The following is a 26,207-nucleotide window of genomic DNA, read 5'->3' as shown; positions in this document are numbered from 1 at the left end:
GACAGAGGTGACATATAGCTCCCTGCTAGAGTCTGTATAGCACATGCTGGGTGTGACAGGTGAGACACAAGCAGTATGTGACAGAGGTGACATATAGATCCCTGCTAGAGTCTGTATAGTACATGCTTGGTATGACAAGTAGGACACAAGCAACGTGATAGAGGTGACATATAGTTCCCTGCTAGCGTCTGTATAGCACATGCTGGGTGTGATAGGTGAGACACAAGCAGTATGTGACAGAGGTGACATATAGTTCCCTGCTAGAGTCTGCATAGCACATGCTGAGTGTGACAGGTGGGGCACAAGCAGCATGTGACAGAGGTGACATATAGCTCCCTTCTAGAGTCTGTATAGCACATGCTGGGTGTTAGAGGTGAGACCTATAAGCAGCATGTGACAGAGGTGACATATAGTTCCCTGCTAGAGTCTGCATAGCACATGCTGGGTGTGACAGGTGGGGCACAAGCAGCATGTGACAGAGGTGGCACATAAGCAGTACATATCCTGGCTAAAGTGTTAAGATAAATCATATGGTTCCAGTATGTTTTTGTGTGAAATTGACTATGGTTGGGCTGTAGTGGATGTAGAGTTTGGGCAAATAATTACTTAATTCTTAGACCCAATTCTTAAGCTGGCACTGCATAGACTTCAGGTTATATCTGATAGGCAGTGAAAGTGGTTTAACTGACAACATTAAGGGGATAGAAAGGGTCAAAAATGAAATGGGAATCGGTGCATCTCAATTTGAAACAGAAGCATTTTTGTAATAATTTTTGTAATATATCTAGTAAAAGTTATTACTGTTTTTCTGCGGCATACGCACATATGTTGTGAGGGCTCGTGCACCAGTATTAAAAAAACATGCATGCTCAAAGAGGTGTCTATGGTGTGTATTGCTTCTAAAGACTTAATTTGTGTCATACAAACCGCTGCCCAGCCAACACAGGATATGTACATATGCCGCAGAAAAAATACTTTTACTAGAAGCAATTTTGATAATGGAATTATACTGCAAAAATGCTTCGATTTAAATTTGAAATGCAACCATGCACATTTCTATTCCTTTAACCCATGTGAAAGTCTCACTGAGTAGATTGGAATATAGTGACAGAAGGATACATATAACTGAAGAGGTGCTCTGTGCTGTGTATGAAACTGTCAACAAGTTGAATTTACTAACAGAAAAAATACTTTCATCTCCCAAGTAGACCAAACTAACACAAAAAAAAGCTGAGAAAATTAGCTTAAAGCTGAATGGGAAGACCAGCAATTGGATGATAAACATGTGATGGTCACAGGGAACCACCAGAATAGACAAGAGAGTTGACATTTTACTTTTCTATAAGTCTCACATTCAGGGGTTGTATTTTGTTTAGTGGAAATAGTATTATATTTCTGTGCACATCTCGGCTTATTCCTTTGTTTTGGGGCAATTTGATTATTGAGTGCTAAACTAAATATTAGCTCCGGAGTGGCAGACAGATGGTGAGATAACCGGGTGCAGCATATACAGATGTGACTGCAAAGCACTGACTGTGTCCTGCTTTGAACTGAGAGCTACGTTAGTTTAGAATAGCAACAAATACTTCATAAAAATACAGCGCAAAAGCACTTAGCCTGAATTTCAAATGAGTAGTAGATTTTTTCTCACAAATTTCAAAGTTAGTTCCCCTTTCCCTCCCTCTGCAACATGTGACAGCTATTAGCCAATCACAAAATGCATATACATATATATTGTAAATTCCTGCACATGCTCAGTAATTGTGCACATTTACATAATGGAAGTGAATTGGAAAGCTGTTTAAAGGGGCAGTCTGGTCAAAATTAAACTTTAATGATTTAGGTAGAGCATGCAATTTTAAACAATTTTCCAATTTACTTGTATCATCAAATTTGCTTTGTTCTCTTGGAATCTTGTGTTGCACATTTGTCTTGTTATTGGCTCACAGGATTCAGCATTGCTGCTCTGGAGTTGACTTTACCTATGTGTTTAGCTTCCTTTGCAGGGGTTAAAATCAGTTAAATGCATAAAACAATACAATTAGGAACGGTGCCATCACATTTATGAAACTAATTCTGCTTTAGTACGATCTATGTTTCTGCTACTATTTAATTTGTGTGCAAGTTTAGTACCTAATGGAAACAGATGCACTTACTCCATAAAGTTCCTACTGGTCTGTTGTTCCTTTATTGGGTTATTCATTACGTTTGTTTGATGCCCAGTTTGCTTTTTTTCTGTTTCATTCTTACCACTGAGCTGTACAGCGAACACAAGTAATCAAATCATATAGGACCTTGTGAGTGGCATTGATAAACTGAGAACGCAGCAGGAACAAGCAGATTATCATTTTGCAGAAGGCAGCATTAGGAAAACAATATTCGTTACTATCAAAGCATGAACACCACATTAACAATGTATATTTCTGTCATATCAATACAGTGACCCTGAATAAATGACATGAAAGCGCACAGATTGTTTACTTGTTCCGTCTGAAGAAATTAGATCAAGTGCAATAAATGTTTTATGTGTTTGGTACAGATTCCTGATTTAAATTATTTATTAGACAGTAGTTTAAACATAATCTCTAATGTTATATTGCTACAGTCTTGTAAAATGTTTTTCTTTTATTACTTTGTAAAATTGTCTGAAAAAAATGACGTTCACAAATAAAATGATACTGTTGTGTCACATAGAATTTGCATATCTAACAACGGTCCTATACAGGGTACTGTCCACATTTAGGAATTATGCTCAGGGCTGGTAGGAAATACCAACATTAGCATTGTGACCCTTCTCATTATGGGTATCAGTTTATTGCTTAAAGAGACATTGAAATATTTTTTTTTGTGTTTTTTTCTTTCCCTTGTTATATATAAAGATTATATTAAATGTATTACTTTTTTAAATGAATGATCATCTTTTAAAATTTACTTCCGTTATCTAATTTGCTTAATTCTCTGGGAGCTAGCTGAACGCATTGGATGAGCCAGTAACATAAGGCATATATATGCAGCCACCAATCAACAGCTCCTGAGCCTACCTAGGTATCCCTTTCAACAAAGGATATAGAAGAACAAAACAAATTAGATGCTAGAAGTAAATGGGAATGTTGTTTAAAATCACAAGAAAACAATGGGTTTCATATCCGTTTAAAGTAGAAGTTCTAGGGTCAAACACAGAATAAATTTGAAGACAGATAAGAACCACAGGCCCAACGAGTCAGCCCACATTTCCAAAAAAAACTACGCTTAAATAGACATGAAACCTGAAATGTTTCTTACATGATTCAGATTGATTATATAATTCCAATTTACTATTGTTTTCTGATTTGCTTCCTTCTCTTGGTATCCTTTTTTGAAAGTGCAGCAATGCATTACTGGGAGTTAGCTGAAAGCCAATGACAAGAGACATATATGCACAGTCACCAATAAGCAGCTTCTGAGCCTACCTAAGTATACTTTTCAACAAAAGATACAAAGAGAACAAAACAAATGAGATAATAGAAGTAAATGGGAAAGTGCTTTAAAATGACGTGCTCTATCGTGAAATAAAAAATGTGGGGGTTTATGCCCCTTTAAATAGTTGGTAGGATAGATGCTTATCCCAGGCGTAACATACTCTTTACCACCTCTCATGGAAATTTATTTCATGAATTACTGACCTTTTCTGTAAAGAAGTGCAAATTACTCCTGAACCTGGTTTCCTTCAAAAAGACTTACAATTTAGTGAAAAATCAGCCTTAGTGAAGTCACTTAAAGGGACAGTACATAACATGAGATTTTTATATAAAATGTTTAGTTATGCATAATGGAACAACTTTGCAATAATTTTTTATTATTTATTTTGTCCCATTTTCATGCAATTTAGCTCTGAAAATAGAGTATTCTCTAACTTAAAGGGACACTAAACCTCAATTTTTCCGTTCATGATTCAGACAGAGCAGCAATTTTAAGCAACTTTCTAATTTACTCCTATTATCCAGGTTTCTTTGTTCTCTTGCTATCTTTATTTGAAAAAGCATCAAACTAAGCCGGCACATTTTTGGTTTAGCACCTGGGTTGCGCTTGCTGATTGGTGGCTAAATGTATTCACCAATCAGCAAGCACTATTCAGGGTGCTGAACCATATATGGGCCGGATCCTTAGCTTAGAGTACATGTTTTTTTTCAAATAAAGATAGCAAGAGAACGAAGAAAATTTGATAATAGCAGTAAATTAGAAAGTTGCCTAAAATTGCTGCTCTTTCTGAATCATGAAAGAAAAAAATTGGGTTTAGTGTCCCTTTAAACTGCACTCTGCTTAATTCTCACAGCTATTCCTGCTACATATCTGTCCCTATTTGTATTTAACCGATAGCTACAAAACACTGCATTTTATACTAACGATATAACACTCAGGGCCGCCACTAGAAATTTTGGGGCCCCTGACTTAACCATTGATCAGGGCCCCCCCCCTTTGACATGTGCAATTTTTGACCAAGTGACTAAAATGTATATGCACTTTATTCTTAAGTGTCTATTTAAACTTGGAAATGTTGTAAAGGTAGTAACATACACTGAAACATACACACACACACACTCACACATAAGGATTCACATATAGACACTCTAGTAAACACTCAAAGAAACTCAGACACAGACACCCAAACAGACACTTAGCACTTGTTTACATTGACCTGACAAGTAAAGTAAAAAGGAGATTTAGAAAACAAAATATGGAGTTCTGATTATCTTTTTGTAAAGGAAGATGCCAACTAAATGATGACAACAGCATGCAGTGGCTGAAAGGAAGGGCCCTGAACTGCCTTAACAATAATTTAAAGGTTAAATGAAAGGTCTCATTAGTCTCAAAGTCTGTAGAAAGATGTGAATAATCAGTAGTAAGGTCAAAATGTCCTAAAAAGGAACAGACAATGGGCACACACACACACAAACTCAAACTTGCACATACACCCAAGGAAACACCAACAGAGACATCCTCAGAAAACACACAAAGACATACACACACACACACGCACAGAGACACCCACAGAAAACACAGAAAGACATACACACACCCTCACAGAGACACCCACATAAAATACACACCCTCACAGAGACATACACAGAAAACACAGACATACATACACACACACACCCTCACAGAGACATCCACAAAAAACCACAGACATACACACCCACCCTCACAGAAGCATCCAGAGAAAATACACAAAGACAAACACGCCCACTCTCACAGAGACACCCATAGAAAAAGCTCAAAGACATATGCGCACACCCTCACAGACATCCACAGAAAATGCACAAATACATACACACCCACCCTCACAGAGATACCAACAGAAAAAAATACATACACACCCATAGAGACACAAACCAAAGCACAAAGACATAAACACAGAAACCCACAGAAACACTCACAGGAGGAAACATTTATGCACCTTGCATCCCCTAAATCAACAGTGTGTGACATGCATGATAAAAAAAATGCAGAAATTAAGAGATCACTTTTTAATGAATCATATTTGTAAATGTGCAATCAAAAATAATTCTGTGAATTCAAAATTGTACATTAATGATCTGGGTAGATGGCTAGATGAAGAAAATTACTTTTAAAAGGTTGACATATGTTTGTTTCATATTTTCCCCATTTTCCCCAAACAAGAGCACCACTTCAAATATAGTGTACAAATGTTCCCATCTGTCAGCTGTACTTGTGGATTTTGAAAATGCTGTACTCTATATGGTCTTGGTGGAACCATAAGCTGTGGTACTCATACCATTAGATCTGGTTAAATGCAGGATTTAAGCTTGTTGGTATGCATTTCAAAATTAAGTCAGCTGTAGAGTAAACTGAACAGTTTTAAGTTAATCTATCTCATTTCCAACACTGAGCAATCTTAGTCTGAGAGTATAACATGTTATGCAGATGTAAAAATCTTAGATAAAATGCCTCCTTGTATCTGGAAAGTCCTTGCATAAAGGGGCAGTAAACTGGAATGTAATATATATCATTTGTGTATTGAGGAGAAAACGTTTCTGCAGGGTTTTACATATAGAATTTGTACAGCATTGTCAAATAATCATAAATACACTGCTGCTAAAAAAAAATGTGTTTTTATGGACCCCTGGCCCCACCATACAACTACTACCACACTGAAGTTACAATCTTAAATTGCACAAAGAAATAAAAAACATTTGCTAAGTAATTCCTACCTCCTCTGCAAATGAAAGTGATCAGCCGTTCTGACTCAGGCACACACTCTACAAACAAAGTGCCAAGTCTGTCTCACACTGTGCATAGTGGTTTAGTGCACACTCAGAAATCCTCTCAAATGCTAATACTTTACTCCTTGTAATAACATTTCCCATGCTCAATTAGCACTCTGCTGTAGTACCCACTGGTGGCTGCCAAAATGAATTTTTTTTTTTTTTTTTTTTTTTTTTAGTTCTTGCCTCATGGGGCCCCCCTAGCCCATTGGGCCCCTGACAGGAGTCACCCCTGTCACCCCCTGATGGCGGCCCTGATAACACTAGCTAGCCTTGTTGTCTGCAGATCAAAACCCAGATTGGCTCCTCTAAATAAGACAAATAGTGGCTGGTGTTTGGCTATTGAAAAATAATTGCAGTAAAAAAATATGTCAATTTGTTTTAAAAACATTAAAGACTGGGTTGATGCTATTCTATAGCAGCACAACAGCAAAGTATTGTAATTACAAGGTGTTTACTGTCCCTTTAATATACTTCACAGTTTCACTAATATCTCCATTGTCTTCTCTAAGAAGAAACGTGTTTCTTTGTAGATTTTATTATTTAGTAGCCTCATTTGAACAAATCCAGTTTATTTAAATATTCTCGTTTTAATGTTCTCTAGGGCACTATCAGGTAAAGCAAGGAACATGCGAGGTTGTTGCAATTCATCGTTGCTGCAATAGAAATCGTATTGAAGAGCGGTCACAAACTGTGAAGTGCTCGTGCTTTCCTGGACAGGTTGCTGGGACCACCAGAGCGCGGCCTTCCTGTGTTGAAGGTAAGTGGACTGTAATGTACCACATTTACCAGCTAAAGCTTTGCATTGTCTTCTAAGTGATTTAAAGGATATTTTACCCCAAATTCCAGTACCTCATCTAGAGGGAACCTACACTAATACGTTTTGCCACATAAGCGTATGGAACTTGGTAAATGGGGATTATGTATTATAACAAAATGCAAAAAATATTATTTTTTTAGAGAAAACGATATATTTTCTTCTATCTATCTATCTATCTATCAACTATCTATCTATCTATCTATTTATCTATTTTCTTCTGTCTATATGGTATCATGCATGATTAAGGGCAGGTGTGTCTAAAACTCCATAACTGGAGTAAACAAAGTAAATGTCTCTTGTTAAAGTGCTGCAGATTTGCTGTATTTTTGAGGGGACTTGGTGATGACCTCTGACAGGTTGTGACTGGAGGAAGGTGATGTGACTGAATGGCAAGGGTTAAAAAGGGACAAATAAGTAAAAAATATATTTTTTGGATTCAGGTAGCGTAAGTAACGTACTTCTGTTATCTAGTTTATCACTTTTCACTTTCAGGAGCGTGTACATGACTTAAAGGGACAGTTTACTCAAACATTTTCTCCCTTTAATTTGTTCCCAATGATCCACTTTACCTGCTGGAGTGTATTAAATTGTTTACAAGTAGCTCCTTTACCCTTATATTGGCATTTGAAATAGTTGATTTAACCTGTGGTATCCCCACCTATTTTGAAAGTTTGTGGCCGCAGGTCCAAGCTATAGATAAGCTTTGTAAACACAGCCAGCAGAAGAAATTACACTCCCAGTGGGATATAGCAGAGATATACGGTAATACAATGCTGATTTTCCATTGTTCTCTCCAAGTACTGGTGATTGTTTTTTGGACAGATATAGATAAAAAATAGGTATATGTACACAATGGGATACAGTAATGAGATCTGATTATACCTAAAAGCTCAACCCATTTTATTAGGTTGTGGCTTCAAAGCACAAAATTAAAGCTTTAAAATACACACAAAAAACTTACTAATTTTCATACATTTTTTACTCTGCAGTTGGTAAAAAAAGCAATTGTAAAAAACATTAAAGGAAAAACTATTTTACAGTATACTGTCCCTTTAAACACCAAAGGCCAATGCTAGTGGTGCGTACAGTAAACTTTAGATATGTAGATTTGGAGGTGTTTGATGCCTCAGAATGTGGGAGGTGGCAGCCGCTCGTGCCGTTCGGCAATTTTCAGAAACAAATGTATTCTTGTGAAACTGCAACACACTAGGATCTGGATTTGCGCAGTTGCAGATTCATAAGAATAAATTCGGCTCCAAAAATTGCCAAACGGCACAAGCCTTGGTATTACAAGTTCAAGGTTACTATTGATTTGCATTTGGCAGTATAGTGCGCTCTACTCTATTTATGCCAGATAGAGCAGGTGTGTAAAATCCCTATTTCTATGAGGGCCTGAGCTAAAATTTAGGTTGGATAAAAGTCAAGAGCAAAATCGAAGAAGAGCAAAAATTCCATAATGGAGTTCTTTGCTATTCACCAACCGCAGCTAATACCTCAGGCAATGCTCATATTTACTAAGAATTTGTAATACTGATCACACATTATTAATTGCATGAGACTGAAAGCAAAATAGCACACTGCGTATTGTCAATTCTACACCACTTGTAATCCAGGCCTCCATGTTTAACAACCACTGCTGCCATATAGTTCTCAAGATATGTGTATGTATGTATTGGGTACTTGTAAAGCGCAGCTAATCATCCGTAAGGGTCTCAAGGCGCTGCTCATTTTATCGACCTCGGAAGGATGAAAGGCTGAGTAGACCTTGCCAGGGATCGAACCAGCAACCCTTGGGTTGCTACAGAGCTCAGCCACTGTGCCTTAGCATGCTGAGCTATCTGTCCGGCTAGCCTGAGCCTGAGTTCCTGAGCCTGCCTCCATGCTGTCATGGATAGGAACTTTGGTAAAACAAATACATTGGAAAGATTTTATTTATTTATTACACTCAATGAGGCCCATTTATCAAGCTCCGAATGGAGCTTGAGGGCCCGTGTTTCTGGCGAGTCTTCAGACCGCTGCTCCATAACCCTATCCGCCTGCTCTGAGCAGGCGGACAGACATTGCCGGAATTCAACCCGATCGGGTTGATTGACACCTCCCTGCTGGCGGCCGATTGGCCGCAAGTCTGCAGGGGGTGGTGTTGCACCAGCAGCTCTAGTGAGCTGCTGGTGCAATGCTGAATACGGAGAGCATATTTCTCTCTGCATTCAGCGATGTCTGTCGGACCTGATCCGCACTGTCGGATCAGGTCCGACAGACATTTGATAAATATGCCTCTAAATCATGAACTTTAATTTTAGTTTCTATGTATCTAAAAAAAAATAAAGCGGCTGCAGGGGAGATAATCCCAGCACTGTCTTCTAATGAGAATATGTTCTTAAAGCAATTCCAAGCAATCTGAACTACAGTACCTTGTCAAATTGTTAGACCCAAATTGTTAGACCCAAATTGTTAGACCCAAATTGTTAGACCCAATAATGACCGCTGCTTCTTACATTGCGGGAAGCAGGCTCGCATATGCGAACCTGCCCCGCAAAGGCTCCGGAGCAGCTTTTGCTGCTTCGTACATGGAGCCCATTGAGGAAGTATCACGGTATCTGAGATAACTGTTTAGCGACAATTAGATGAAGTGGGCCTGTTAACCAGAAACCCTGCTCAGAAAACATTCCCGTAATTCAATTTTTTCTTAATATTCTTTACAGAACTACGTGATACACCTACAATCTCAGCAATCTTGTACTGTGACGTGTTTTTTGTCTTTAACAGGCCGACAATTTAAACAACTTTCTTTAATGACAAGTCACTTTGTTTACTCATCTGTAAAAACATATACATTTTTTCATTTACCAAATATTTTAGTCATATTACATTAAATTACACATAAATGTGTATTGCAGATGTTGCCAATATAACCTGGAATAAGAAATGGTTATAAAAGTAAAGGATTGATCAACACTATTAAGAATAAATACATTTATTGGGTCTAATAATTGGGCAAGGTACTGTAGTTCATTTGCCTTTAAAAGTACTAACTATGCAAAACCCATCTTTGTACATAATATAGAAAACATTTAGGCAGTTTGCTTTTATGAATTCATTCAGCTTATTAATTGTTCTTAGATTAATCCTCTTAATATATGTTTAGCCATGTCCAGCTAACATAAAGCTTTAACTTGCTTGTTCCTATAAAATATATTTAGAATTTGTTGAATCTGATTAAAGGGATGTCTCATCTTGAATTAATACATTTACATTATACCCCATGAGATCTCTGTAACCCCCCTGGGAGCTTGAGAATGTTCTATAAATCCGTCTAGCAAGCATCAGTTCATGACTAGAAATGGACAGATATCTTGTTTTTTAATCTTCAAATAGTAAAACGTTTGGCATTTGTTTTTACGAGTTGAATGTATCAATAGAATTATTGTCAATATCTGAATACTGAATGCAATGTTCAGATATTCTAATGTACTATTTGTAAATTTCATTAAAATGTTAAAGGGAAATTCTCATATACAAATGACATGCTCTAATTGATTAAAGGTTGTCATTTCTGGCTGTTCAAGTGACATCGTTTTATTCAGGGGCTCATTTATGAAGGTGCATTTACAGCTTAAGAGCCCTTGAGGTACAGACTCACACTTGCAGGCAGGCAACCGCAGTTGCCTCCTATTCTCTCGACCACCCTAGAGGGGGCAGTGTAAAGTCACCATGGACTGATCCGACTGGGGTAATTGATAATTAACAACCCACACTCTCACACAAGAGCACACGGCAGGATTGTACAATAAAGCTCTTGTGCAGGTTTAAATTTCACCAAATTATGCTGTTTGGCTTGCAGAAGGACAGGTTTCCTCTCTGGGAACTTGTTATCCTACACTTTGATAAATATACCTGTCTTTATGTTCTGAGTTTTGTGCAAAGGGGACTTTATAGACTCTTTTACACTAATTGCTTTGTGAGCTGGCAATAGTCACTTTTTTTAAAGGGATATGAAACCCCAAAATATTATCAGACAGAGTATAACATTTAAAAAACGTTTATATGATATTCTGTGTTGAAGAGATACCTAGGTAGGTATCTGGAGCACTACATTGCAGGAAACAGTGCTCTTGCAATTGTATAACATTCTTGCTAAACTCCTGCAATATAGTGCACCAGAAATAGGCGGGCTCCTAAGCATACATCCCTGCTTTTCATCAAAATATGCCAAAATAGCAAAGAAATTTTTTTAATAGAAGTAAATTAGAAAGTTGTTTAAAATCTTGTGTTCTATCTGAATCATGAAAGAAAATGTTGGGCTTTATATCCCTTTAAGTCATGGGTTTGAATGTTGATCTTACTACAAAACACATTAGACTATCACACTGATACTGATACCATGAGGCCCATTTATCAAGCTCCTTATGGAGTTTGTGGGCCCGTGTTTCTGGCGAGTCTTCAGACTCGCCAGAAACAGCAGCTATGAAGCAGCGGTCTAAAGACCACTGCTCCATAACTTTGTCCGCCTGCTCTGAGCAGGCGGACAGGAATCACCACAATTCTACCCGATCGAGTACGATCGGGTTGATTGACACCTCCCTGCTAACTGCCGATTGGCCGCGAGTCTGCAGGGGGTGGCGTTGCAACAGCAGCTCTTGTGAGCTGCTGGTGCAGTTCTGAATACGGAGAGCGTATTGCTCTCCGCATTCAGCGAGGTCTTGCGGACCTGATCCGCACTTTTGGATCAGGTCCGCAAGACTGTTGTTAAATAGGCCTCCATGTCTTTATATACTTTAATGTATTATTGATTAAATTTACGTAAATTAACAAATTAAAGTTTGTTTTTTTAAAACCCATCGCTTGAGCTTCCCTTTATCTCTTTGTGCTAAACAGTCCGTTATAGGTAATTATTATGATTAAATATCCACATAAAAGATCCCAGAGTACCCAAGAAGCTTTAATCAATTCATAGGAACCACATTAAATGTATTTAGTTAAACAGTGTTTAACAGCAAGAGTGGACTAAATAGATATTAAACTCCAAATCAAATTCCCCATAAAGGGCCGGATTACGAGTGGACAGCAAAATATTATGCCAGAGCGATTTCCACATCAAATATTAGAGTAAATCTGCACTTTTACTTCAGAAGGTAAACACCATTATTCCAGACGTTTTTGTGCCATATTAGAGACCTTTGTCAATGGTGATTTCCAAATAAAACAGACAAGGTGTTACATATACACACACAGGTGATCGCTATTTCTCGCAGATTAGGGGTTAATAACTGTAATGTAGGTTGCGGCGATGTTAGGGGCAGCAGATTAGGGATTAATAATAATTAACTAGTGTTTGTGATGCGGGAGTGCAGTGGTTTAGGGGTTAATATGTTTATTATAGTGGCGGTGATGTCAAGAGCGGCAGATTAGGGGTTAATAAATTTATTTTAGTGTTTGCGATGCGGGAGAGCCTCGGTTTAGGGGTTAATAGGTAGTTTATGGGTGTTAGCGTACTTTTTAGCTTTTTAGTTATGAGTTTTATGCTACAGCTTTGTAGCGTAAAACTCATAACTACTGACTTTCAGTTTACGTAATGGATCTTGACCATATTGGCTGTACCGCTCACTTTTTGGCCTCCCAGGCAGACTGGTAATACCAGCGCTGTGGAAGTCCCATTGAAAAATAACTTTTTAAAAGCTACGGTAATTACGTTGCGTTACGGTCAAAAAAGTGTGCGGTGCAGCTAAACCTTCAAGACTCGTAATACCAGCGGTAGTGAAAAAGAGCCTTAACGCTGCTTTTTCACTCATACCACAAAACGCGTAATCTAGCAGTAAGGTTTGAACTATGTATTTACTGTATATATGTCACATTTCAATGTTCTGCACATAGCGGAATATGTTCTATGTATTTTTAAATAGATATTCCTATATATATCTGTATATATCTATACTGGTTTGCAAACTTGTCCTCAGACTCCCTAACAGCTCACACTTTGAGGATATCTGAACTGGAGCACAGGTGAAATAATCAGCTGATTGGTAAACCTGGTTATTTTACCTGCTCTCATCCAAGGTAATCCTGAAAACCTGACCTGTTGAGGAGGCCTGAGGACAGGTTTGATAACCAGTAATCTATAACTTTATATAATCATGTGTATATATATATATATATATATATATATATATATATATACAGTATATACACCTATATATTGTACCAAAATACCATCAGATTCTTCAATGTGCAGAACATTCGAATGTTAATATTTTTGTTTTCATGTCGGGATAGCGCAAATGAGAATATGCAAGCGGGTTTGTGCAAGAGTGGGGTGATTCCCACTTTTTTTCTCTCCATTGTCTTCTATGGGGGAATACTAATGTGTTACCAGTAGTGCTTTGCTTCAACAAAATTGCCTGTGTCATTTAAGCATGGAAACTGGGAAAAACCTAAGTCCTTAAGGGGTTAAGGAAAATTGTGGAATAGCAAGAACAATTCTTCCCTATTCCTGAGCAAAGGGTTATGCTTGCTATAGTTAGACATAAAATAATTAGTTTTATCACGGGACACAAATGAGTTGTGAAGTCAGTGAGTGTATATTTATACAATGTGTGTAGATGTATGCAGTGAGTGTAAATGTATGTAGTGAGTGTATATGTATGTAGTGAGTGTATATGTATACAGTGAGTGTATATGTATGTAGTGAGTATATATGTACAGGGAGTGCAGAATTATTAGGCAAATTAGTATTTTGACCACATCATCCTCTTTATGCATGTTGTCTTACTCCAAGCTGTATAGGCTCGAAAGCCTACTACCAATTAAGCATATTAGGTGATGTGCATCTCTGTAATGAGAAGGGGTGTGGTCTAATGACATCAACACCCTATATCAGGTGTGCATAATTATTAGGCAACTTCCTTTCCTTTGGCAAAATGGGTCAAAAGAAGGACTTGACAGGCTCAGAAAAGTCAAAAATAGTGAGATATCTTGCAGAGGGATGCAGCACTCTTAAAATTGCAAAGCTTCTGAAGCGTGATCATCGAACAATCAAGTGTTTCATTCAAAATAGTCAACAGGGTCGCAAGAAGCGTGTGGAAAAACCAAGGCGCAAAATAACTTCCCATGAACTGAGAAAAGTCAAGCGTGCAGCTGCCAAGATGCCACTTGCCACCAGTTTGGCCATATTTCAGAGCTGCAACATCACTGGAGTGCCCAAAAGCACAAGGTGTGCAATACTCAGAGACATGGCCAAGGTAAGAAAGGCTGAAAGACGACCACCACTGAACAAGACACACAAGCTGAAACGTCAAGACTGGGCCAAGAAATATCTCAAGACTGATTTTTCTAAGGTTTTATGGACTGATGAAATGAGAGTGAGTCTTGATGGGCCAGATGGATGGGACCGTGGCTGGATTGGTAAAGGGCAGAGAGCTCCAGTCCGACTCAGACGCCAGCAAGGTGGAGGTGGAGTACTGGTTTGGGCTGGTATCATCAAAGATGAGTTTGTGGGGCCTTTTCGGGTTGAGAATGGAGTCAAGCTCAACTCCCAGTCCTACTGCCAGTTTCTGGAAGACACCTTCTTCAAGCAGTGGTACAGGAAGAAGTCTGCATCCTTCAAGAAAAACATGATTTTCATGCAGGACAATGCTCCATCACACGCGTCCAAGTACTCCACAGCGTGGCTGGCAAGAAAGGGTATAAAAGAAGAAAATCTAATGACATGGCCTCCTTGTTCACCTGATCTGAACCCCATTGAGAACCTGTGGTCCATCATCAAATGTGAGATTTACAAGGAGGGAAAACAGTACACCTCTCTGAACAGTGTCTGGGAGGCTGTGGTTGCTGCTGCACGCAATGTTGATGGTGAACAGATCAAAACACTGACAGAATCCATGGATGGCAGGCTTTTGAGTGTCCTTGCAAAGAAAGGTGGCTATATTGGTCACTGATTTGTTTTTGTTTTGTTTTTGAATGTCAGAAATGTATATTTGTGAATGTTGAGATGTTATATTGGTTTCACTGGTAAAAATAAATAATTGAAATGGGTATATATTTGTTTTTTGTTAAGTTGCCTAATAATTATGCACAGTAATAGTTACCTGCACACACAGATATCCCCCTAAAATAGCTATAACTAAAAACAAACTAAAAACTACTTCCAAAACTATTCAGCTTTGATATTAATGAGTTTTTTGGGTTCATTGAGAACATGGTTGTTGTTCAATAATAAAATTAATCCTCAAAAATACAACTTGCCTAATAATTCTGCACTCCCTGTATACAGTGAGTGTATATGTATGTAGTGAGTGTATTTGTATGTAGTGAGTGTATATGTATGTAGTGAGTGTATATGTATGTAGTGAGTGTATATGTATGTAGTGAGTGTAAATGTATGCAGTGAGTGTATATGTATGTAGTGAGTGTATATGTATGCAGTGAGTGTATATGTATACAGTGAGTGTATATGTATGTAGTGAGTGTATATGTATGTAGTGAGTGTATATGTATGTAGTGAGTATAAATGTATGTAGTGAGTGTATATATATGTAGTGAGTGTATATGTATGCAGTGAGTGTATTTGTATGTAGTGAGTGTATATGTATGTAGTGAGTGTAAATGTATGTAGTGAGTGTATATGTATGTAGTGAGTGTAAATGTATGTAGTGAGTGTATATGTATGAAGTGAGTGTATATGTATGTAGTGAGTGTAAATGTATGTAGTGAGTGTAAATGTATGTAGTGAGTGTATATGTATGCAGTGAGTGTATATGTATGTAGTGAGTGTAAATGTATGTAGTGAGTGTAAATGTATGTAGTGAGTGTATATGTATGTAGTGAGTGTAAATGTATGTAGTGAGTGTATATGTATGAAGTGAGTGTATATGTATGTAGTGAGTGTAAATGTATGTAGTGAGTGTAAATGTATGTAGTGAGTGTATATGTATGCAGTGAGTGTATATGTATGTAGTGAGTGTAAATGTATGTAGTGAGTGTAAATGTATGTAGTGAGTGTATATGTATGCAGTGAGTGTATATGTATGCAGTGAGTTTAAATGTATGCAGTGAGTATAAATGTATACAGTGAGTGTATATGTATACAGGGAGTGTATATGTATGCAGTGAGTGTATATGTATGCAGTGACACAGTAGCAGTACAATTCCATATCTACTGGTGTTTAGTTGCATATATACATACTATATACCTCGTCCTTTTGATGATTATTCTTTTTCAGATTTTGCTAATGTTTGATTCCTGTATCAAAAGGGTTAAAAACTTTTGAATTGTTGACATTTATATTTTACAAACTGCTGAAGAGGAATCCCACTTATTAAAGAACATATATTATATTATACACATTTTCAAAATAGACTAAAGCTTCAAATACAAATCACGGAAGATCTACAAGAGATTAATATCTGGTTCTCTACAGCACTAATTTATTTTGTCAAAGCAAACACTTGGCAGAAAAATTATAGCCTCTCTCATCGCTGGGATTCCATGTGAATTCTCACTGCTGAAAACATAAGCTAAATGTGACAAATTTAACTAGATCTGAAGATGGAATAAAAAAGTGAGTTCTTTTATCCTGGGAATATCAGTGCAACATCTACTGGAGTGCTGAGGGTGCCATGTATACGATATTCAACCACACAGTGTAGTATTTCAGCAGCTCCTATGTAAAAATACTGGATACTTTTTGGTGACTAAATTTAAAAGGTTTCCTAGGGGCCTATTTATTAAAGTGCGAGCGGACATGATCCGATATAGCGGATCATGTCCGCTGCACATCGATAAATGCTGACAGCATACGCTCTCGGCATTTATCATTGCACCAGCAGTTCTTGCGAACTGCTTGTGCAATACCGCCCCCTGCATATTCGCTGCCAATCGGCCGCTAGCAGGGGGTGTCAATCAACCCGATCTTATTGGATCGGGTTGATTTCCGGCAATGTCTGTCTGCCGCCTCAGAGCAGGCTGACAGGTTATGGAGCAGCGGTCTTTAGACCGCTGCTTCATAACTTGTGTTTCTGGTGAGTTTGAAGGCTCGCCAGAAACACGGGGCTTCAAGCTCCATACGGAGCTTGATAAATAGGCCCCCTAGGCTTCTATACATTAGAAATGTGTCATAGAAATAAATCAACTGACAACCAATGAGGGTAGAACAATAAGGGCTAGATTACAAGTGGAGCACTAAATTATTGCACTCCCGCAAACAAGCAAATTTCCCCATTTGCGGGAGTGCAATAATTAACCAGGCATTACAAGTGGTTGGTTATTGCTCCTGCAAGCTTGCGGGATCTCTGGTTAATTATATAAATCTGCCTCAAATTGCCTCAAAATACTGTCTAGTGTAGTTTATTAAAAAATAAAGATGGCAGCATCTTTACTTTTTAATAAAATGACTGCACTAGGCAGTATATTGCGGTTAAGGTTAGTTGGAGTGGAGTGTTAGAAAAAAACCTGCACTGATTAGTACCTTTACATTGCGGTCAATGGGAATTGTGCGTTCCCTGTAAATATATATGTATATGTTGATATACATATATATTTATGTGTTAATATGCTTCTTACCATCTTCACTGGCGTTGAAGTTCTGATGCTGTCTATAACGGGATCAGAACAAGGATCCCATTGGAGCCTATAGAAGCGTGCTCTTGTGAGCGCAATGCTTCCTAGCAATGCAAACGCGAGCTTGCGTTCACATTGCAGCTAACTTGTAATACCAGCGCACATTATCGTGCGTTTTTATTACAAAGTGGAGCACTAATATCGCTTGCATGAAAGCAAAATATTGTGCTCCACTTGTAATCAAGCCTAACTGTCGTGATATTGGCAGTCATGGGAGTTTTAAATGCCCTTCATGTGTGTTGTGTGTTGTGTGTGTATATGAAGCCACTGAAGTAAAATATTTTCTCTGGGTATAAAAATATTGCTCTGTGAGTGGTACTGGAGGGGGAGTGTCAAAATACTGTTCTGTGTGTTAATGGCAGCTAAAGAGATTAAATGATTGATTTGTACATTACTGGCAACCAACGGGCTAAAATCCCAGCTAAGATGGGAAAAACATATATGTAGGAGTCAAAGTTGTGTCTGTTATGCTCTGGTGCTGGGGCAAACGTAACCAAAGGTCAAAATAGTACAGAAAAAGGCAAGAACGCTGACACAAGAATACAGTATAATAAGACCTGTGTTTATTATTAACTTATAGCATTAACATAAATCAGTAATCAGTTTGTAAAGCAAGGCAGTGATTAAACTATAAATGCATTACTTATCTTCAGATTTCGAATAAGGCAATAATATCAACGTACAAAGGTGGACAGGAACATTACAGCTACATGCAGAGTCATCACTCAAACCTTGCAGCAGACTTTACAGGTGCTAATGTCCGAGACTTCTCTCTAAGATGTTGCCCAAATTTATCTTGCCCACTCTAGCACTTCTAATAATTAAAGTTTATCAGGCGTGTCTAATGTCAATCATATTATTTTGTAGCAAGGGTTTAGCAACATTAGAGTGTTCTCAAATCAAAAAAATATTCTCACAGCAGATCATAGCACTATCTCTCTTGGCATGTGACATCCCACTTTTTCTAGATGATAACTTTATCTTTATCTCCCACTCTCTCAATCTTCTGGCTCTCACAGAAACCTGGCTCTCCTTCAGACTACTTGCTCTGCTGCACTGTCACATGGGGGTCTTCACTTCAGCCACACTCCTAGGTCTGACAATAGACAAGGAGGTGGTGTTGGTATTTTACTTTCCTCTAGTTGCACCTTTCAACAAATACAGCCCTTCTCTTTCCTCACATTTTCTTAATTCAAAACACACATGATTCGCTTATTCTCTCCCCTCTCTATACGCGTTGCAGTCATATACTGCCCCCCTTGCTCCGCAACTCTATTTCTAGATCACTTTGCCACCTGGCTACCTTACTTCCTTTCCTCGGATACCCCTGCCCTCATTGTTGGTGACTTCAACCTCCCTGTTTATAATCCCACTGCCTCCTCTGCAAAACAACTTCTGCAACTCACTTCCTCTTTCGGCCTGTCACAATGGACTGACTCTCCCACTCACAACGATGGTCACTCCCTTGATCTGATTTTCAGTTATCAATGCACTATCTCAAACTTCACAAACTCACCTTTTCTTCTTTCTGACCACCACCTCCTCACTTGTACCATCACCTCCCTCCATACAACTCTCCCTCGTTCTACCCCTCACACTAAACTTCACAGAAGAATCAAGTCATTAGATCAGCAACATCTCACTAGCCATCTCAAACCTCTTCTCTCTTCCATCCCCTCCTTTTCCTGTCCTGATGAATCCATCTGCCACTATAACTCCACCCTTACACCGGTCCTTGATAACCTGGCCCCACCTAGCAGAACTCGGAAAACATACACTCATCCTCAGCCCTGGCATACTCCTCTGACACGGTACCTACGCAGATGTTCCCGTACTGCTGAGTGACACTGGAGGAAATCTCAGAGTTCTGCAGGCTTTCTTCACTATAAGTTCATCTTGAACTCTTACTATTCTGTCCTTAATCTAAATAAACAAAATTACTTCTCCACTCTTATCTCTACTCTTTCTTCAAACCCAAAACGTCTGTTCTCCACATTCAATACTCTTCTCTGCCCACCACAACTTTTCTCCCAGCCTATGATTTTGCCAGCTACTTCAACAACAAAATCTCAGACCTTGTTTCCAGATACTCTCCCTCCCGTCCCCTTCGCTCCACTCATGATCTCCTACTCTCCTCCTCTCTTGTTACCTCCTCACATTCCCGTCTTCAAGATTTCTCCAGATTGGCTCCCATCTTATGGAACTCTCTGCCTCGCTTCACAAGAATCTCCCCTAGTTTTAAAAGCTTCAAGTGCTCCCTGAATACTCTACTATTCAGGGACGCTTACAACCTACACTAACCGTCATATCTCTACTGCTATCCCCTAACACCCCATAGCATGTAAGCCTATGAGCCCAGCGGTTTGTAGTTCATCTTCATAAGAGCCGATTACAACAGTGCAACTCTCGGCAGGACCCTCTCTCCCCATTTGATACCTGTAATCGTTTTTATATACCACCTATGTTCATAGCGCTGCGGAACCTGTTGGCGCTCTACAAATACCTGATAATAATAATAACACTGCTTAAGAACAGACAGGCATAATGAAACAGAGTAACGTATTTCTTAAAGGCAATACTCTTAAAGGCATATATGTTATATATATATATATATATATATATATACAGTCGTATGCAAAAGTTTAGGCACCTCTGGCAATTTCCATGATTTTCATTTATAAATAATTGGGTGTTTGGATCAGCAATTTCATTTTGATCTATCAAATAACTGAAGGACACAGTAATATTTCAGTAGTGAAATTAGGTTTATTGAATTAACAGAAAATGCATCAAAACAAAATTAGACAGGTGCATACATTTGGGCACCCTTGTCATTTTGTTGATTTGAATACCTGTAACTACCTAGCACTGATTATTTGGAACACACAATTGGTTTGGTAAACCCATTAAGCCTTGAACTTCATAGACAGGTGCATCCAATCATGAGAAACGGTATTTAAGGTGGCCAGTTACAAGTTGTTGTTCTCTTTGACGCTCCTCTGAAGAGTGGCAACATGGGGGCCTCAAAACAACTCTCAAATGACCTGAAAACAAAGATTGTTCAACATTATGGTCCCTAAAAGACAATAAATAAATAACAAACTTGTAAACCAACTATATTAAACAATAATCTGATTTGCTGGATTTTTTGTTTGCATAACATTCAAATAGTAAAAAGTCAGTGAACTGACTGACTTTTTAACTGATTTTGTACCTTGTGCAATCTATTATTTTTCTTAAATATCAATATCGATATAAGTTAATTAGGAACACAAAATAGAGTTATTGACCTCTAAACCGCCTTCCCCTCATATCGCCAACATTACATAAAACTATTAACCTCTAAACCGCCGCCCCCCCACATCACCAACACTAAATAATCCTATTAACCACTAAACCACTGGCCCCCACATCACGACAAACTAAATTAAACTAGTACCCCCTAAACCTAACACCCACTAACTTTAAATTAAAGTTACAATATAACTATCTTAAAATAAATAAAAATGTACCTGTGAAATAAAAGACCTGAGCTTAAACTATAAATAAGTCTAACATAACTATTTAAAAAAAAAATAAAAGATACCAAAAATAAAAAACCTAAATTACAAAATTAAAAAATCCTCAGTATGAAAAACCCCCAAAAAACTAACATTACAAAAAATAAAATCTAAAATTTAACAAAATAACAAAACCTAACATTACACAATATAACAAACTAAAATGACGAAAAATAACAAAAATCTAAGATTACACAAAATAATAAACGAAATTATCCAAAATAAAAAAAATAAAGCTAATCTAATACCCCTGAAAATTTCAAATCAGCCAATAAGATGAGAGCTACTTAAATCCTATTGGCTGATTTGAAATTTTCAGCCAATCGGAATGCAAGGTACCCCAATATAAAACGGGTAACTTGCATTAAATCTTTAGTGTGCAGCGGACGATCGCATTAAGAGGAGCCTCCCCTAGAAATCAGTCTATGAGCCTATGTAGGTTTAGCCTTCAACAAAGAATACCAAGAGAACAAAAACATTTTTGATAATAAAAGTAAAACTGAAAGTTGTTTAAAAAGATATGAATCATGAAAGTTTAATTTTTACTTTACTGTCCCTTTAATCATATAAATGATATAATAAATTAATTCATAATTTAATATTTTATAATTATATAGAGTTTAAAATATGTATATGGAGTCAGATTCTATATTAAATATTTATCTAATCTATCTATCTATACATACATACATATAGAGATGATATATAACGATGATAGATAGATAGATAGATAGATAGATAGATAGATAGATAGTCTACTGGGAACTAGCTGATGTTTGCTTGCTATCCACATATCTCTTTTTTCATTGGCTCGTGCAATGTATTCAGCTAGCTCCCAGTAGTGCATTGATTCTCTGAAGTTGCTCAATAATGAGTGTAACCCATTTTCAGAAGTTACACAATAATTAAATATATACATTAGAACATTTTCTTTCTGCACTTTTATGTAATAATTTGTGTTTTTACATTTTAAAGTGCATTAGTGTTATTTTGCTTTCATTTTTTTGTATTTGTGAATCATTTTTTAAAAAGCCAAAGTTCTTTTGTTAATTCCAAGTAAGATTCTCTTTACATCCATGTCCAGTAGAGGGCGCTTGGTTTGCATCAAATTTAAAAGCAGTTTTAATAAATATTATTAGCTATTTTAACCCATTAAATGCTCCTTTTGTCATATAATAGGGGTTTACGTTTCCTTAGCAATTTGGCTTAGCAATTAATATTCCCCAACATAATCCTGCTAATGCTGTGTCATATAAACGTATCATTTGTGACATATGCGTCCCTGCTCTATGTTATGTTTGTATTAATGATGTTTCCCTGCAGCTTCTGTTACGTTATAAAACAAGGCAATTTATCTTTTTTCCCCAGTCATTTTATTTGTAGCAGTACACGCAATCCTCTTTGGACAATTTTTTTTGTGAGTATGAAGGATATTTATCGAGCCGTCAACTATGCTGCATTCGCCGGCACCAATGCGCTTGCCTAACATCGCGGACCAGAATACGCTCTCCTTATTTATCAAAAAAGCTTTTAAAAAGCTGCGCACCAAATACGGGGCGATGAGCAGCGGACTGTTGTTAACTAACAGTTATCGATCTCGCTGCTATTCGGCTTTTTCCCAACTTTATTTATACCCTGTCACTAAGCACCGCCACTATACTAAAATGTTTAACCCGTATCCCGACACTCCCCGACCCCGCCGCAACTAAATAAAGTTATTAATCCCTATCCCACCGCTCCCGGAGCCCACCGCAACTCTAATAAAGTTATTAACCCCTTACCTTTAGAATTAAATTAATCTATATTAAACTACTAATTAACCTACCCTATTATACTAAAATTACATTAAACTATATTAAATTACTAATTAACCTACCCTATTATACTAAAATTACATTAAACTATATTAAACTAATAATTAACCTACCCTAACTATTATACTAAAATTACATTAAACTATATTATGAACGTACCCTATTATACTAAAATTACATTAACTTACATTAAACTATTGAGCTGTTGTTCGTTCCTGGTAGGGCGCTTCTCTCTTGGTATGCATATTAACCTACCCTAACTATTATACTAAAATTACATTAAACTATATTAAACTATTAATTAACCTACCCTAACTATTATACTAAAATTACATTAAACTATATTAAACTATTAATTAACCTACCCTAACTATTATACTAAAATTACATTAAACTATATTAAACTACTAATTAACCTACCCTACCTACTATACTAAAATTACATTAAACTATATGAAACTACTAATGAACCTAACCTAACTATTATACTAAAATTACATTAAACTATATTAAACTACTAATGAACCTACCCTAACTATTATACTTAAATTACATTAAACTATATGAAACTACTAATGAACCTACCCTAACTATTATACTAAAATTACATTAAATTACATTAAACTATTAATTAACCTACCCTATTATACTAAAATTACATTAAAATAACAATTAAATTAACTATATTACTTATTTAAAATCCTTACCCTACTCAAGTTATTTAAATCTGCAATAAAATTAAAGAAAACTGGGTATGGGTGTACCTAGGTACACACAAACCCAATAGGGGGCGCTTCCTAACACTAAAACTAGAAACAATAATAATTAAATACGAGTAAAAATATTAATAGTAATAATAATAAAAAAAAAATATATACAATATATATATATATATATATATAAATAAAAAATATATTGGTAGAGTGTATATATAAAAACACAAAAGTCCAATGTAATCCACAAGGCGGTCAAATCCTGGTGCACTTTGATCTGTGGAAAAAAGAACAGAAGCGCCACCATGGCCTAGTACCACCAACACAGTGGGAGAATGATGCAAGATGTCAAATTATACTCACAAAGGTGAAGCACCCAACGGTGCTAATGGGGCAGACTGTAGCTTCGCAGTGGTTCAGCTCACTGTAAAAACCAGCAATGGTGTCCAGTCATAGATCCCGTTGGGAAATCCTTCTTAGCACCTATGTAAAAACAAAAAGCAAACAACCATGGCCCAGTAACGTTGGGACAAGAGCAAGAGGAGATGTGTCGGTTTTCTCTTACAAGAAGGGAAGCACCTAAAGGTGCAGTAACAACAGACTGGGACTTTGCAGTCGCCCAGCTGACTGTGATCACCAACAAGCAGCAGGCAGCTACAGACTTATTCGAAAAGGCCCAAAACCAGTAATGTATTAGTGCTGCACACCATACAAACCGATATAAAGTGATGATAAAGCAAGTGTATAATAACAGTTTTCTGATCCAATCAGCCAATAGGATTGAGCTCGCATTCTATTGGCTGATTGGAATAGCCAATAGAATGCAAGCTCAATCCTATTGGCTGATTGGATCAGCCAATAGGATGAAAGCTCAATCTTATTGGCTGATTGTAACAGCCAATAGGATTTTTTTTTCCCCTTAATTCCGATTGGCTGATTCTATCAGCCAATCGGAATGTAAGGGATGCCATCTTGGATGACGTCATTTAAAGGGAAACTTCATTGTTCAGAAGACGTCGGAAGAAGAGGATGCTCTGCTCCGGATGTCTTGAAGATGGAGCCGCTCCGCGCCGGATGGATGAAGATAGAAGATGCCGTCTGGATGAAGACTTCTGCCGGCTTGGATGAAGACTTCGGCCCGCTTGGATGAAGACTTCGGCCCGCTTGGATGAAGACTTCGGCCCGCTTCGTTGAGGATGGATGTCCGGTGTTTGAAAACTGTAAGTGGATCTTCGGGGGTTAGCGTTAGGTTTTTTTTTTTTTAGGGGTTAATAGGTTTAGTAAGTGGTAGTGATGTGGGAGGCCAGGGGTTTAATAATTGTTAATTTAATTGTTAGTTTAATATAATTTTAGTATAACAGAGTAGGTTAATTAAATAGTTTAATATAGTTTAATGTAATTTTAGTATAATAGTTAGGGTAGGTTAATTAATAGTTTAATATAGTTTAATTTAATTCTAAAGGTAAGTTTAAATGTATTATTAGATAGGGATGAGGTAATTATAATGTAAAGTTAGGGGGTTGTTAGGATTAGGGGTTAATAGCTTAATTTAATTTATGGCAATGTTGGGGCTGGCGGTTTAGGGGTTAATAGGTTTAGTAAGTGGTAGTGATGTGGGAGGCCAGGGGTTTAGGGGTTAATACATTTATTTAGTTGCGGTGGGCTCCGGGAACGGAGGGATAGGGGTTAATAACTTTATTTAGTTGCTGTGGGCTCCGGGAGCGGCGGTATTGGGGTTAATATATTTATTTATTAGCGGTGGGCTCCGGGAGCGGCGGGATAGGGGTTAATACACTTATTTAGTTTTGGTGGGCTCGGGGAGCGGTGGGATAGGGGTTAATATATTTATTTAGTTGCAGCGGTGTCGGGGGAATGGCGGAATAGGGGTTAATAACATTATGTAGGTGGCGGCGATGTCGGGGCGGCAGCTAAGGGGTGTTTAGACTCGGGGCTTATGTTAGGGTGTTGGGTGTAAACGTTACTGGTTTTCTACCATAGAAATCAATGGGATATCTGGCAGCATTGAACATAAGCTTTCGCTGCTTTCAGACTCCCATTGATTCCTATGGCATCCGCGGCCTCCAGGGTGGCAGATTGAAAACCAGGTATGCTGGGCCGTAATAGCCACGAGCGTACCTGTTAGAAGTTTGATAACTTGCAAAAGTTGTCAGATAGTGCCAAATATGTATTCGGAACATCTGTAATGACGTAAGCATCAATCTGTGTCGGACTGAGACCGGCAGATCGCATGTTACGTCACAAATTTCAACTTTTGCTGGTCTGTAGGCTTTGATAAAAAGGGTGAATCAGGCTCGCCACAATTACGCTGCGGAATTCCAGCGGTTGATGGCTTGATAAATAGGCCTCTATATGTTTTCATTCAGTGATGCTTCCTTTTTTTTACTGTGATGTTGGTAATATA

At 37.6% G+C, this 26,207-nt stretch overlaps 1 protein-coding gene across 1 annotated transcript in view; it reads left to right on the top strand.

Annotated features, from left to right (window-relative positions):
• The window catches only part of TAFA4 (TAFA chemokine like family member 4), a 323,123-nt gene that overhangs the window by 240,809 nt on the left and 56,107 nt on the right, over positions 1-26,207 (top strand). Inside the window, exon 4 of the mRNA XM_053689353.1 lies at positions 6,871-7,026. Coding sequence (XP_053545328.1) covers positions 6,871-7,026 — 156 coding nt within the window. The remainder of the gene's footprint in view (positions 1-6,870; positions 7,027-26,207) is intronic.

Source organism: Bombina bombina, chromosome 7 (genome assembly GCF_027579735.1).
Source record: "Bombina bombina isolate aBomBom1 chromosome 7, aBomBom1.pri, whole genome shotgun sequence".
In the NCBI taxonomy this organism is placed as follows: domain Eukaryota; kingdom Metazoa; phylum Chordata; class Amphibia; order Anura; family Bombinatoridae; genus Bombina; species Bombina bombina.
Note: the sequence above shows the minus strand (reverse complement) of the source record. Positions and strands in the feature narration are given on the sequence as shown.